A 13,347-nucleotide genomic window follows, 5' to 3' on the forward strand; every position below is an offset into this window, starting at 1 on the left:
TAGTCTATCAAAACACTGGGGAAAAAAATTCTTGGTTCCCACATACATGCATTATGTGGAATCAGCTGAGTCTCAATGATCTAATTACAATTTATGTACCATTCATCCCTAGAAAGTCCTATTCATCTGTCCTTTTAAATATTTAACGAACACTTTCTAAAATTGTCACTCAAAACAACCTTTTAAGTTTGATAGCATTACTATCATCATTTTATGAGAGAAGAACTAAAGAGAGGAGCAGTTAGGTAATAATGCCTCATGCCCTACAGCTAGTAAAAGACAACTTGTCATCTGATGTTAAATGCCAAGGTCAACAGGGCACTACTATAGCACACTGATCTGAGAGCAAAATCAAGTTACTGCTGCCTGAGACAATTTCTTCTGACATCTGAACACCTGGAATCTATACTGTGCCTGGCATAGTACGTGCACGCAGTGTGCTGAATCATCAAATGACTGGACTGTGATACTGTGGAGAAACACAGCACACCAAAGAGAGTTGGGAAGTAGACAGAGTCACAGGAAGCAGAACATTTTCAGTTGCAGGGCTCTTTAAATATTGAAATGACCACTTAAAAACTATTAAATTCTTCCTTGAGAATCCAGCTAGCTTCTCCCAGTTTAAACACATTTTCTGCTTTATATCAACAAAGTCTTAAGTGACCATGGACATCTAGAAAAATGGAGAACCAAATATTTAATGCAGTTCATTTGCAAAAAGGAAAAAGAGGGAGGTCATTTATGGATAGTAGATAAACTTTCTGGAGTAAATGAAAGAAAATGATGAGTCTCGTATTTTAGAAAATATTTCTTAATCACTCTCCATACAACCTGCAGGTTAATGATCAAACGAACTGGGATATGGGTTTTCCTGTGTCCCATCCACAGGTTATCTTAGGACTTTAAGACTCACCATGGACACTTAGTTTAACAGCCTGCGTCACATTTCCAGCAATATTTGTTGCAACACAAAGATACATGCCACTATCAGAAATGCGTGTCTCAGTGATCTTCATAGAACCGGAAGGGAGGAACGTGTGTCTGAAAGGATAAACCACACGTGAGACGCTGGCACATGTGAATTCCAATAACCCCAGGCAACCACACTTCACTGTGGAATACTCTGCAAGCAATTCCATTCTTCCAAGCACTATAGAATGCTATCTAGACGCTACAAAAGATGAAAATTCTCATAATTACCTTGTGTGATGTTTTTGCAAACCAAAACCATTTCTGTTTTCTTGTATCTAACCTAATTGTCTAAAGTTATCAAATAATTGTACATCTTTCTGCTTTCGTAAATTGCAGCTAAACAAAATGATTTTTGTATATTTTCATAGATTTTGAATTTATCTTGAACATTTTATTATTTTTTACGATACTTCACAAAATAGTGTGTTAAAATAAAAGTTTAAAAAGTACAGATATTTTCATATGTACTTTGAATAGATTCTTCCTATCAAATAATGACATAGTGGCTAAATAAGGTCTACATCTAAAAATATTATGATAACATTAATGTAATGTTAAAGTAATTGCACATAATTATATATACATTGTACATACATGAAAACACTTTGGGGAGAGTGAAGAGATTAGATAGACCTAGGTATTATCAAAATTCCTTATAAAGCTCAAATGCAGCATGCTACTGATCCAGAAATGCACAATTGGATAAATAGTTAAGGACAGAGACCTCTAAACAGACTCAGGCATCATGAGGACAGAGGACTTAATATACAGTGTCAGAGGTAATATTTTAAAAGGTAAAGAAAAGACTGATTATTCAAAATGTCATGGGGCAATTGCCTTTCTACATGGAAAAAACAAATAAAATACTACCTAATACCAAAACCAAAAAATTCATATAAAGTCCAAAATGTGAAAACTGAAATAAAAAAATGGGAATAAAGCATAAGAGATTGTGATTACAATCTTTCTTAAGACACAAAAAGTACAAATTAAATAAAAAAATACATTAATACATTGTTTCTTAAACATTTAAAACTTCTGTATAATTAAAGACACCATACCTAAATAAACATAAAACCTTTGTAATAAACTGAGAGAAGATATTTGCAACTCATAACAACACACAAAAGATTATTACCAAGAATACCAAATTTCTACATTCAATAAGAAAAAGACAAGTCATAAGAAAACTGTGCAGCCAATTTAAAGAAGGAATTCACAGATAACACAAACGGCCAACAAGCAGGTACTAGTGTTCATAGCTCACTTGAAGCCATCTCATGAAAATTAAAACAACTGTAAGATGCATTTCAAACCCATCTGCTCGCAAAAATGTTGAAGTCAGTCAATGCCATGGGTTCATTAGAAAGTGGAAACGGACCTCTCTGTTCTGCTCACGGAAAGGAAAATCAAGACTGCCCCTTTGGAGAGCAATTTAGCAGAGTCTGCAAAGCTGGAAATAGGGATGGTTTTGACCAAAAATGTAGTTCTAAGTATAGGTCCTAAAAAACTCATGCATGTGTATACAAAGAGACAGATAAAAAAGTATGTTTGTAAAAAGAAAAAAAGAATAAACAATCCATAACCTCTAAATGGGGGAATGGATAAATAAAATGTAGAATATGCATATACAGTTAAAACCAATAAACCAGGTCTATATGAATAATAGTGGATAAATGTCGACATAACCGAGCAAGTCATAAAATAATAATATATTCTATGCAACAGTGGTAAATTGAAAACAGTCACACACAAAAAAATTAAAAACACAGAAACAGTTTTCTGTACTGCTTAAGGATATGAGGTATGTCTGCCCCAGGTAGGGAGAAAAGAAATTCTTATTGGGGAACAGAACAGAACTTCAACTTTAGTATTGCATTTTTTTAATTAAAAATATTCACTAAAGATTATTTTTCAGAGCAGAAAGTGTAGCTCAATGATAGAATGCTTGCATGTACAAGGCCTGTGTGCAATCCTCAGCATCACAAAAGTTTATCGTTTTCAAAGAAATAGTAAAATTATAAAGTATTCATTTTTTTTTCTCACCAGTGGTCTACATCCAAAAATGTTATATGATAAAGTGGTAAAGGAAACTAACATGAATTCATACCTTGATAATTCTATGTCGTGAGTCTGACAAATGATAGAGACTAATTCTTATTCCACCAGTGACTTACGTCATGATATTGAATTTAAATCGAAATTGAGACCCAGAGACAGAGGATGTGAAATGTACATGATCTTACATAATCCCCTCAATCTCCATTGTGTAGACAGGATATAAGAGGCTCAGAAAGACCCCTTAAAAAATTGCCAAAAATTTCGAGCAAGCTTTAAGTGGTAGAGGTAAGTTTAAAGTCACTCCTGAATGGCAACGAAGGTGCTATTCTTAAAGCTCTGACATGCTTTCTGTCATGTCACTTTAGCCTATCAAATAAGGGTTTAGTCAAGAAGATTTACAAAACTATCTAATCAAAGTCAAATCGTACAGTCATGGTGCCTGATACTTTCTCACTCCTGTGGAATTGGCAAAATTCTGTGCTCTACACACTTTGGGCTGACAGGGATCTACAACAAACCTTAATAACTACCTTGTAAAATGTAACAGCAGGAAATTATGGCAAAGCTGAGTCTTAGCATCTTCTTCCTTTAAAGAGCAATTTAGAGGGCTGACACAAGTGTATATCTTAAGTTACATTAAAAAAAAAAGCTATTATTTTTTCCTTTTAAATGTCCATACAGGACTGTGCTCAGGATATATCCTTTTGCCAGGTGTTTAAGACCAAGTTGGTCAAAACTGACCTGGTTCCTGTCTGCTCTTAAGAGTCAGCTGAGATCCCTTAGAGATCACTCTTGGGGACTTGGGTGAAGCTTCTTGGCTCCTTTAGCTTTCCTCTACACGGTTGCTATCTACAAGGTTGGGTCAGGGTCCTGCTGGCCATAGGTGGCTTCTCTTGGAAGCATCAGGGACATTTCCCTCTCCAATGACCCTCCTCTTTGCTGAATGTGTGCTGGTTGTCTTCCTGTTCTCTAGGGTTGTGGCTGAAAGCTTGGTCCTTGTCCCTGATGCTAATTCAATACTGAGGACCCAGTTTTGAGAAAAAGGAAAAGTAAGTTTATTGCTTTGCTAGCAAAGGAGAAACACAGAGGACTCCTTTCCCAGAGGCTGTGATTCTGTCAATCAGCAGGAACAGGTACCTATATTTTCTGTAGTCCCAGATGTAGATGTGAATTAAATGTAAAAAACTTTTTTTTTTTTTTTTAGACATTTGAAAACTTCAAGAGGCACAGCTATCTTCCCAAAACATTTGTTTCTATGTGTTGTGATTTCCCACATCTCTTACCTTGGGGAGAATGGTGAGATGAGCTGGGCCTCCTTGGCCCAGGTAATTGTGGGTGGGGGCAAACTCTTCACCTCGCATGGAAGAGTTACCTCCTCCCCTGCGAGGACTGAGATCTCAACAGGTTTATCCTGGGACAGTCCTCGTTGGTCTCCAAACACTCTGGGCCTTACTAAAATAAACGCACGTTAGGGACGGGACACCTTACATTGCAAAGAAAGAATATTTTAATTGACATTAAAACATGAACTACTAATGTTCTTAAGTAATTTATTTTTTAAAAAAATGTCATTTATTCCCAAGTTTCAGGGCATATCTAAAACTTTCCATTAATACTTCCATGGTGAGAGCTGAGAGGAAAATGAGGAGCAAGCCAAAATGTCCGTTTAGAGGCTTCCCTCTGTAAAAGGGACCTGTCCTGGCAGAGCACCACCCAAGACAGAGCTGGGCTTTGCCAGAGGTTTTAACTAAGTGCTGTTACTGAAGAGGGTTGCGTGTAATACGCGTGCTTCTTGGGAGAACACCATGACATTTCCCCGCAAGGACTATATAATTACATTCCTTAAAATCAGAACCTAAGTAGAGGTGATTCTGGTTGGCAGTAGCAATGCTTTTGTTGTAAAATAATAATAATAATAAAAGAACTCGGCGGAGCGGTTTGCTCTGGGGTATGGCCGCCTGGTACTGGTGCTCAGGAAAGAACCCAGAGGGTTGGCCCAGGTGGAGTGTCAAGGGACGGCTGCTCCAGACCTCTCACCATAGACAGTCAGCTGCACCTTCCTCTTGGCATAACCAGCTGTATTGGTGGCCGTGCAGATATACTCTCCGCTCTCCTCGCCACTTGGTGACACCACATACAGACTTCCATCAGCCCCTGCGGAAAACTTAGCGCTGCCGGCTGAAATCAGCTCTCCTTTCTATAAACACAACAAAGAGCCAGAGTTTTAAAAAGATACTGAAGGAGTGACTTCATGTCTGGAAGACAAAGAGAGAAAGAAAAACATCTCCAAGGGGTGGGGGGAAAACTAGAAATGAAAAATGCTAACTAAAAGAGAGTTATTTTTATGAAAAAGAAGACCAAAGAACTAAAGTGGTATTTCTCCATACCAAACCATGGCCCTTTTATTCCAGAGCTACTTAAAAAGGGACAGAATAACAGTAGTCAGAAGAGATCATAGCAGAGCTCTGCCAGGCTCCGTTCTGAATACTTATATAATTTAACTATTCCAAAACTCACAACAATCTTACCAGAAGGAACTAGCTCAACCCCCATATTACAGTTCAACATAATAAAGCCCAAGGAGAGGGGAGTGGAAAAAACTGCCCAAGATCACAAATCAAGTCAGTGGTAGAGCTGGGATTGGAATCCCAGAAGCCAGTCTTTGGAGCCCAAATTCTTAACATTGGTGTTTGGCCCCAGCACAAAGGCCATCTGGGAAGATTTCATTTTTGCATTTTCCTTAAAATGCGTCAAATTTCTACTTGGTGCCAGACACTGTGCCAGTTGGGGATCAGCGTTGCCACTGTATATTTGTGTACAGGATATGAAAATGTTAACCTTCTAGTTTATGTATAAATGTTAACAAAAACTTCTCCATATTTTGGATTTCTACGTGGATACAACTGGATGGTAGGCAAAGCACCTGGGTTGTCGTTCTAACTGTGCAAATGCCACATTTCATTATGATATCATTATTTGATGCCTCTTTATATCTGCCAGATTCAAATTAATTTACAGAAAATATGCCACTGCTGTGGCCAAACATGGAAAGGACTTCCTCAGGAAATGGGTCTCTTCCTTGCTGCATTAATATTACTGAAATCTGAACCGTTACATGACAAGGGACAGGGGAATAAAGGAGTTTGCATGTGTGTCTTGCCATTTTTAGTCATACACAGAATATTTGATGGTACTCTAGAATCTTATGAAAGGAAAATCCATGCAGTAAGGTCACTTGGAGGGCACCTGAGAAGGTCTTTAGTGCAATCACTTACTCGAGGCTTAGAACACATTAGCAACACAACAATGAACACTTCCGTGGGGCATCCTGTGGGTCAGGAACCATTCTAAACACTTTGTAGGTTATAGAAGATCCTTTTAACCCCTTGCTACATCCCCTCATTCCTCTTTTTTTATAATTTTCTTAGTTATCAATGGACCTTTATTTTATTTATATGTGGTGCTGAGGATCAAACCCAGTGCCTCACACATACTAGGCAAGCGCTCTACCACTGAGCTACAACCCCAAGCCTCCCTCACCCTCTCTTGATATAAGTACAGATCTAGGGGACAGCTCTATGCAGCATGTCAGGATCACTCCTATTTCTTACACAAAAGGCTCTGCTTTGTGGCTTCAGGGGCTTATCCAGAGCTCCACAGCTGGTGTACAGGTACAGGAAATGCAAGGACGTAAGCTCCTCTGGGGGTCACATGTCCTGTGACCTCTGAGAAACCCCATGTCCATCAGAGAGATCCTTCTGAGATAAATCTACACTGTTACATGGAGGGTCCTTAGCACATTGAAACATATCAGCCCAGCCATGAAGAAAACCAGCTTAGCGAAGCCCTGTATCAGCTTCTTTCCTGAGCCTCATTCCCTCACTCTCCTCCAAGGATCAGTTTCCAACAGAACTTCACATTCTGCTCTTCAGGAAATACCAACAGATGTACCGTTTACCTTGGACCAGATGATAGTGGGTTTGGGAATTCCACTTGCTTTGCATGGTAAGGTTACAGGAATGCCTTCGATTGTACTGAGGATCTGCTGCCCATGCTGAATGGTTGGCAGAACTGAAAAGGAAAGTGAGACTCGGAATCTGAGCACCTGTTCTTCCTTTTGGTGTCACATCTTTAAAACTGAACATTATCATTTTATGTTTAACATTTAGAAACTGAGCAATGATTTAACATTTCCTGATAGACATGTAGGGTAAGGAGAGTGCTCGACAAAGAAAATTCAAGAATTATGATCTCAACAAGTTTAATACAAACTTAAAATCAAGTATTAAGTGATGTCTAATACTCTGACCTTCCTAACAAAAATAAAAGAGAACCGGAGAAAGATCATTTTTTCTTGGAAGCCCAAGATAGAATTACACCCAAAGAGTTATACATTCAACAAATATCTTTGATCATTGCCCATTACCCATTAAGCTGAAGTGAGCTGATAAGCCCATCTCCAGAGAAATGGGCTGTTTCTCTACCATATGAATTATCTGTTTATCCACAAGAGTCACCTAGTGGGTTACTAAATTTAACCTCGGTGGAAAAGAATTCATTTTCTTAAAAGGTTCAACAGGAAAACTTGAGAGACCTTAGAAGTTTACATTTAAAACTCTAAAATACAGGATGATAACGTCAGTATTTTTCAGTAAAAAGAACAGCATACCTTTGTCTTTAGAAAGCAACTGAAGAATTAGCATTTACGTGAGTAGAAGGAAAAGGAAAAGGAAGAATGTTAATCACTCCCTCCTGGGTGAATAAACAATTCATCAGAACCAACTCATTCATACAGAAGTGACCCATACCCAGTGTTCTGAAAACAATGATTTTTCTTAAAGAAGCTTCTATGCTTGCTATATTCCAGATACTTCCTTTGCATCTTCTGGGAAGATGTGAGTGGCACTGCTCCCTGGAGCTCAGTCACTCATAGTGTCTTTTGCTTCAAATCAAAATTTTCCAGATCTGTCATGCTACCCTAGAATAGAGCTTTGCTAGAACAGGAGGTACCAGAGACTTCAGTGTAAAAATTCCTTGGAAGGATTAAGTTAGCTATACTATTATTCATATTTTCCTATGGCTGGGATTATTCTTTAGATAATTTCTTCTTAAAGAACTGGCAGTAAAACTTCAGCCCTGAAAAAGAATGCCAGGCTACTCACTAAAGCAAGAAATTTAATTTCCAGAATCATGATGGAATATTCAACTTTCAAACATACTGTCAATTTGGGGGCAATGTGGAGTAAGCCGTTATTTTAACTCCGTATTAAATTTGACAATAAAAATGAAAAGTAGCAAATTTAGGCCAGTCTTGAAATCTGATGACATATGGGTATGGAAGAAGCTTCTTTCCAGATTGTCAATCTACATAAATCAATATGACAATTAAGCTGTTTTGTCATTTTACTTTGCATTTATGTTTGCATCCACCCATTCATTCTTTTAAGAATTAGTCGAGAACCATGAACATTCTTCAGAGTGGAGAGGTGGAATGATGGAAGAATGCCCTGCTAATGAACATAAAGGTGGTATGAAGAAGCTGCTGCGGTGTATCACATCCATTGGTTAAATGATTGCAAGGTTTAGTGGAGGCCAAGGAGATGGGTTGATTTTTCAACCTTGTGGACTAAATTAGTAGCCCATTTTGGACCGCAATAGATGAACAACTGCTATGAAATGAATTCTAAACTTTAAATTATTAAAATTTTTTGCATCATTATAAACCACATCGTTGATCTATACATCTTCTCACCTTTCTGATCTAGCAGAACTTACACTATCACTCTTTCACTCAAGTGACATTTGGCTTCTGAATCCTTCTCAACACAATATTCTTGGCAATCACTAAGAAGCTAAAGGGAGATGATATGAGGGCATTCTTACACTAAATTCTTACACTAACCCATAAGCACCCTCAAGGAAATCTATGGTCTGTTCTTTAAAAATGGTTACAAAACATCCCATCTGCCATTATACATTTACTCTTTTAAGTCACTTTAATATTTCTTCAAATAATATTTCTTTAAGAACATCTCAGGTGAGGTTAGTGGATAGTTGTATAAAACTGAGAGAGAAGGAGAGAAACAGTCATAAAAAAGAAGATGTTCTGCATGCACTGAAAATTTCAGACCAAGCAAAACTTGGAAACTACTGGATTCCAGAATTTGTTTTAAATAAAGACTGAGTCAACTACTGAAATTAAGTATCTGTGCAACTTTCTTCCCCATGATATTCAGCCTTGTTTACAAATCTATTTTAATACTACCTTTTTTATTTTTTTCAAGAAAAGCACTGTGGTAAAGTTTTTAAAGAAAATATGCAAAAAAAGTCATGGTAATTTCTTACACGATTAAGTAGTTCCTTATTTACTGGGATTTAAAACAACTGGCAACTGCTAGTCATGGATGGGAAAAGGCTGCCTCTGGATTTTCTTATTTGTGACCTTTGTTCTTTAACATGCAAGAAGATTGTTTGGTGTATATGAGGTGACCTTTAGAAAAGCTTAGGTCATCTCTAGCTCAAACACAAAGGGGTCATTAGGAAGGACATGCTTGTTGCACAACTGCCCCCACCCCAAATAGGCAATCTGGATGTAAAACACATTCAGTTTGCCTGAAATTAAGATGCATTTTTAAGCATAATTCTCTAAAAGCGCAGCTCACTTTTATCAATTAAGCAAACCACTTACAAAAGCCCTTGGCCAGAGTCAGCTGATGACTCCCAAGAATGTCATTTTGTGTACACAAGAGAGGGAAATCTGGAAATAGTATTAACAATGTAGATATTGTTTAAGAAATATAAAATAACAACTAAGAGATATCTACTTCTTGTAATTAGAGGCACAGAATTATTTGATTAAAACATATGAGCCCAGCTTTGCACAAAGTTTGAAAATGATTACATGGGGTCTGTCTTACCATGCACAACCACAGAGGTAGTCTTATTATTGGCTCCAGCAACGTTACTGGCCACACAAGTATATTCGCCCCCATCTTGAAGTCGGACTCTTTCAATATGGAGGCTCCCATCGCTGCGCACACTGATGTAAGGATTTTGGACCAGCTTACAGGAATACAAAAAGTCATGTTTAATTTACAAAGGAAGGATTTGTCTGAGCCCAAACCATATCTGCTCTTTTTTTCCAACTGGGTTATTAAATATTTTATAAAACAACACAATATTTCAGTACCATTAATTTAAAAATAAGGAACATAAAAATGTTACTGAGAGTGTATCAGTTGCATTTAATCTTCATTTGCCTTCAAAACCTTGTCAGCTGAGGGATGAAAATATTATTGGAGAGTGGGTAACATAGGAATATTATTGGAGAATGGATAACATAGTAATTATGCCAGAGAAGGCCATGTTTTCAGTTAAGAATTATCACCTCTGTATCTGTACCATTTATGCAAATTGTACACTGGATATGTTAATACTCAACTAGAATTATCCTATGAGGGCATTTATGTGTAAGTGAGGTATATTAATTTTCTCAAGTTTTCAAGCAAATATGAACAGTTTTACAACTTCCATGAAATGAATTCTTTTCTAAAAAGTACTAGAAGGAGAAAGTGAGTCTCAATACTCTAGAAATGGGAGGGAAAATGCACTGAACTTGATTAACATGTATTGCCAAAGTTAGCATGTTCACAGAAAAAAAATTGTGGAATTGTATGAAATTTCTACATCCTATCAGAATCAAAAGTTATACACAAAAAATGATACACTGCAGGTCTACATTCTTAACTAGTTCATGATAATGTTTGAAGTTAATCATAAGAAAGATTACTATGTAAAATGAAAGAATTTTATGGGAATTTTACATTTTATAACATATTCCAAAGAAGGGTGTAAAATATTTAAATGCTATGAAAATTATATGAACTTCCATTTTTACATATTCTAAAAGGAATTTATCAGTGACACTGAACTTAATGTAAAATTATAAAATCACACCATTGATTATTTCTTCAGTTTCTTAATCCCCAAATAATGAATGATAGAAACATGTTAACTATAAAGAAATGTTTTGGTACACTTATAAATAATTTTTGCAGATTTAGTCAATTGATATTTCAGTAGTTGGAATACATTACTCCTTATTTAAGAAAATTACAACTATAATTGCACACATTTAAAATGCTCTTACCATGGCTGAATTCTTAATCCACCGACGCTCTGGAATGGGATTTCCAGCCAGCAGAGTACAAGGCAAAGTAAGCTGCTGTCCTTCAATAACATTGGCCACAGAGGGGCTGATTCCGATAAGAGGAGCAACTATGTCAGAGACAGTACAGGCGTTTTCAACTCCATGGCACTCAAAGAAGGGCAAACTACTTTATTGGCCCAAATGACCTCTAGTTAATCTATAAAAATTTGAGCTTTCAGGAACAACATTCTTAAATGAAAATAAGCATTGATTCAATAAGAAAATTGAAATCAATTCCTTCTAAGCAGAGGGAATGGCAAATGGATAGGTAATTTTACAGAAGTAAAGAAAATCAATGTGAATGTTTACTGCCAGAAATGTCATGGCAAGAGACCTGCAGTGTGTCTAGCAGACAGATGGAGAGTGACAAAAGCAGTTGTGAAGGGAAAAGTGGAATCATCAGAATGATTTTTGATAAATATTTATCCCAAAATTGAGACTAGACTTGAAGGAGGGGGAACAATCAGGAGGCTGTTATAATCGTTCGAGTACATAGAACAGTGGACTCTCTGAGATGGAACAGAAAAGAGGCCCTGGAAATGTCTCCTTTCTTAGAAACCAATGAATAAGTTTAATGTAAACCAAAACAAAATCCTTAAGTGATTTTAATTGGAAAATTTAGGTATATGCAGACAAATGAAGAAAGACACATGAAGAAAAATTTAAGGCAGCAGAATACAACAGACACTAGTATGGCAATATGTAAATCAATGGATGTGTAACTGATGTGATTCTGCAATCTGTATATGGGGTAAAAATGGGAGCTCATAACCCACTTGAATCAAATTGTGAAATATGATATATCAAGAACTATGTAATGTTTTGAACAGCCAACAATAAAAAAATTAAAAAAAAAAAAAGGTAAAGAGATACAGTGGAAAAAAAAAAAGAACTATGTAATGTTTTGAACAGCCAACAATAAAAAATTAAAAAAAAAAAAGTTTATTAATGAGGGCTGGGGTCCTAGTGCAGTGGTAGAGTGTTTGCCTGGCATGTGTGAGGCACTGGGTTCAATTCTCAGCACTGCATATAGATAAATAAAATAAAGGTCCATTGACAACTAAAAAGAAATATTTTTAAAAAGGTTATTAATGAGAAAATGCATTGACATTTAAAAATCATATTGAAAGCTACTAAACAATGTAGTATTGAGGTACAAAATAATTATACAGATAAAGGAATACAAACTCAGTGTATAATCAAATAGGTATGTATTTTAATCAATAAATGATATTGAGTCAAATGTCTGACCACTGGAAATAAACTACATTCTATTTTTACTTCACATCATACACACATATAATTCTTCATGGACTAGAATGATAAAACAGATAACCAGAAAAGGGGTGTGTGTGTGTGTGTGTATGTGTGTGTGCTTTCTCACAATTAGCCTTAAACCAATTTATTTAAATTGACCTTCATTTTTTGAAATGGAAAATGAGGAGTTTGGAACAATAAGGTTACTTGCCAGTCTCACATTCTATGAAATGGAGTAGAGGATCAAATTCTAGTCTAGTAATCAGGTCTTTCTCTAGTTCAAAAATAAATAAATAAATAAAAGTGGCATAGGCGAAAGATGATGCAGTGAAGGAAGTCAATTAATTGATCTTACCAAGTCCTGTCACTGTTATCGTTGCCTGCGACTGGATCTTTCCAAACTGGTTTTCAGCCTCACAAATATAGGTTCCTTTATCACTTGCCCATAAGTCTGAAAAGAAGAACTCATTTATTCATCCAATACCATCTCAGAAGCCTTAACTGTGTGACAGGCACAGTGCTGAGACCTATGGCTGAGAAGTATGCTACTGTAATCCATAGTTCCCATTGTGAAGGAGGATAGAGAGAGGAATAAGCAATCATCCCGCAGCGTGAAAATGCTTAAAGAGGTTCAAACAATGAGCCATGGAAACACAGAGACAGGAGTGACTGCATGTGGGAGACATAGAGAAAGATTCACATCAACGGTCATACCTGAGCTACACCTCAAAGAGTGGATGGATGAGAGAAAGGACAGTCCAAACCACATGCAAAAGCATGGTTTGAAAAATCAAGCTCTGCTCAAAGAATGGAAAGCTGCATCACCAAATGGACCCTACAGCAACACC

General features: G+C 36.7%; 1 protein-coding gene across 3 annotated transcripts in view; it reads right to left on the minus strand.

The window, feature by feature from the left end:
- Positions 1 to 13,347, minus strand: part of Hmcn1 (hemicentin 1) — a 390,873-nt gene that overhangs the window by 181,192 nt on the left and 196,334 nt on the right. For all 3 annotated transcript variants that reach the window (XM_046462680.2, XM_046462681.2, XM_058585111.1), the window contains 7 exons: positions 12,855 to 12,950; positions 11,183 to 11,310; positions 9,951 to 10,095; positions 6,992 to 7,104; positions 5,071 to 5,230; positions 4,317 to 4,485; positions 914 to 1,041 (listed from right to left, as the gene is read on the minus strand). In XM_046462680.2, coding sequence (XP_046318636.1) covers positions 914 to 1,041; positions 4,317 to 4,485; positions 5,071 to 5,230; positions 6,992 to 7,104; positions 9,951 to 10,095; positions 11,183 to 11,310; positions 12,855 to 12,950 — 939 coding nt within the window. The remainder of the gene's footprint in view (positions 1 to 913; positions 1,042 to 4,316; positions 4,486 to 5,070; positions 5,231 to 6,991; positions 7,105 to 9,950; positions 10,096 to 11,182; positions 11,311 to 12,854; positions 12,951 to 13,347) is intronic.

Source organism: Marmota monax, unplaced genomic scaffold, assembly GCF_021218885.2.
Source record: "Marmota monax isolate L192 unplaced genomic scaffold, Marmota_monax_Labrador192_F-V1.1 WCK01_AAM20220418_F8-fsc00250, whole genome shotgun sequence".
Taxonomy (NCBI): domain Eukaryota; kingdom Metazoa; phylum Chordata; class Mammalia; order Rodentia; family Sciuridae; genus Marmota; species Marmota monax.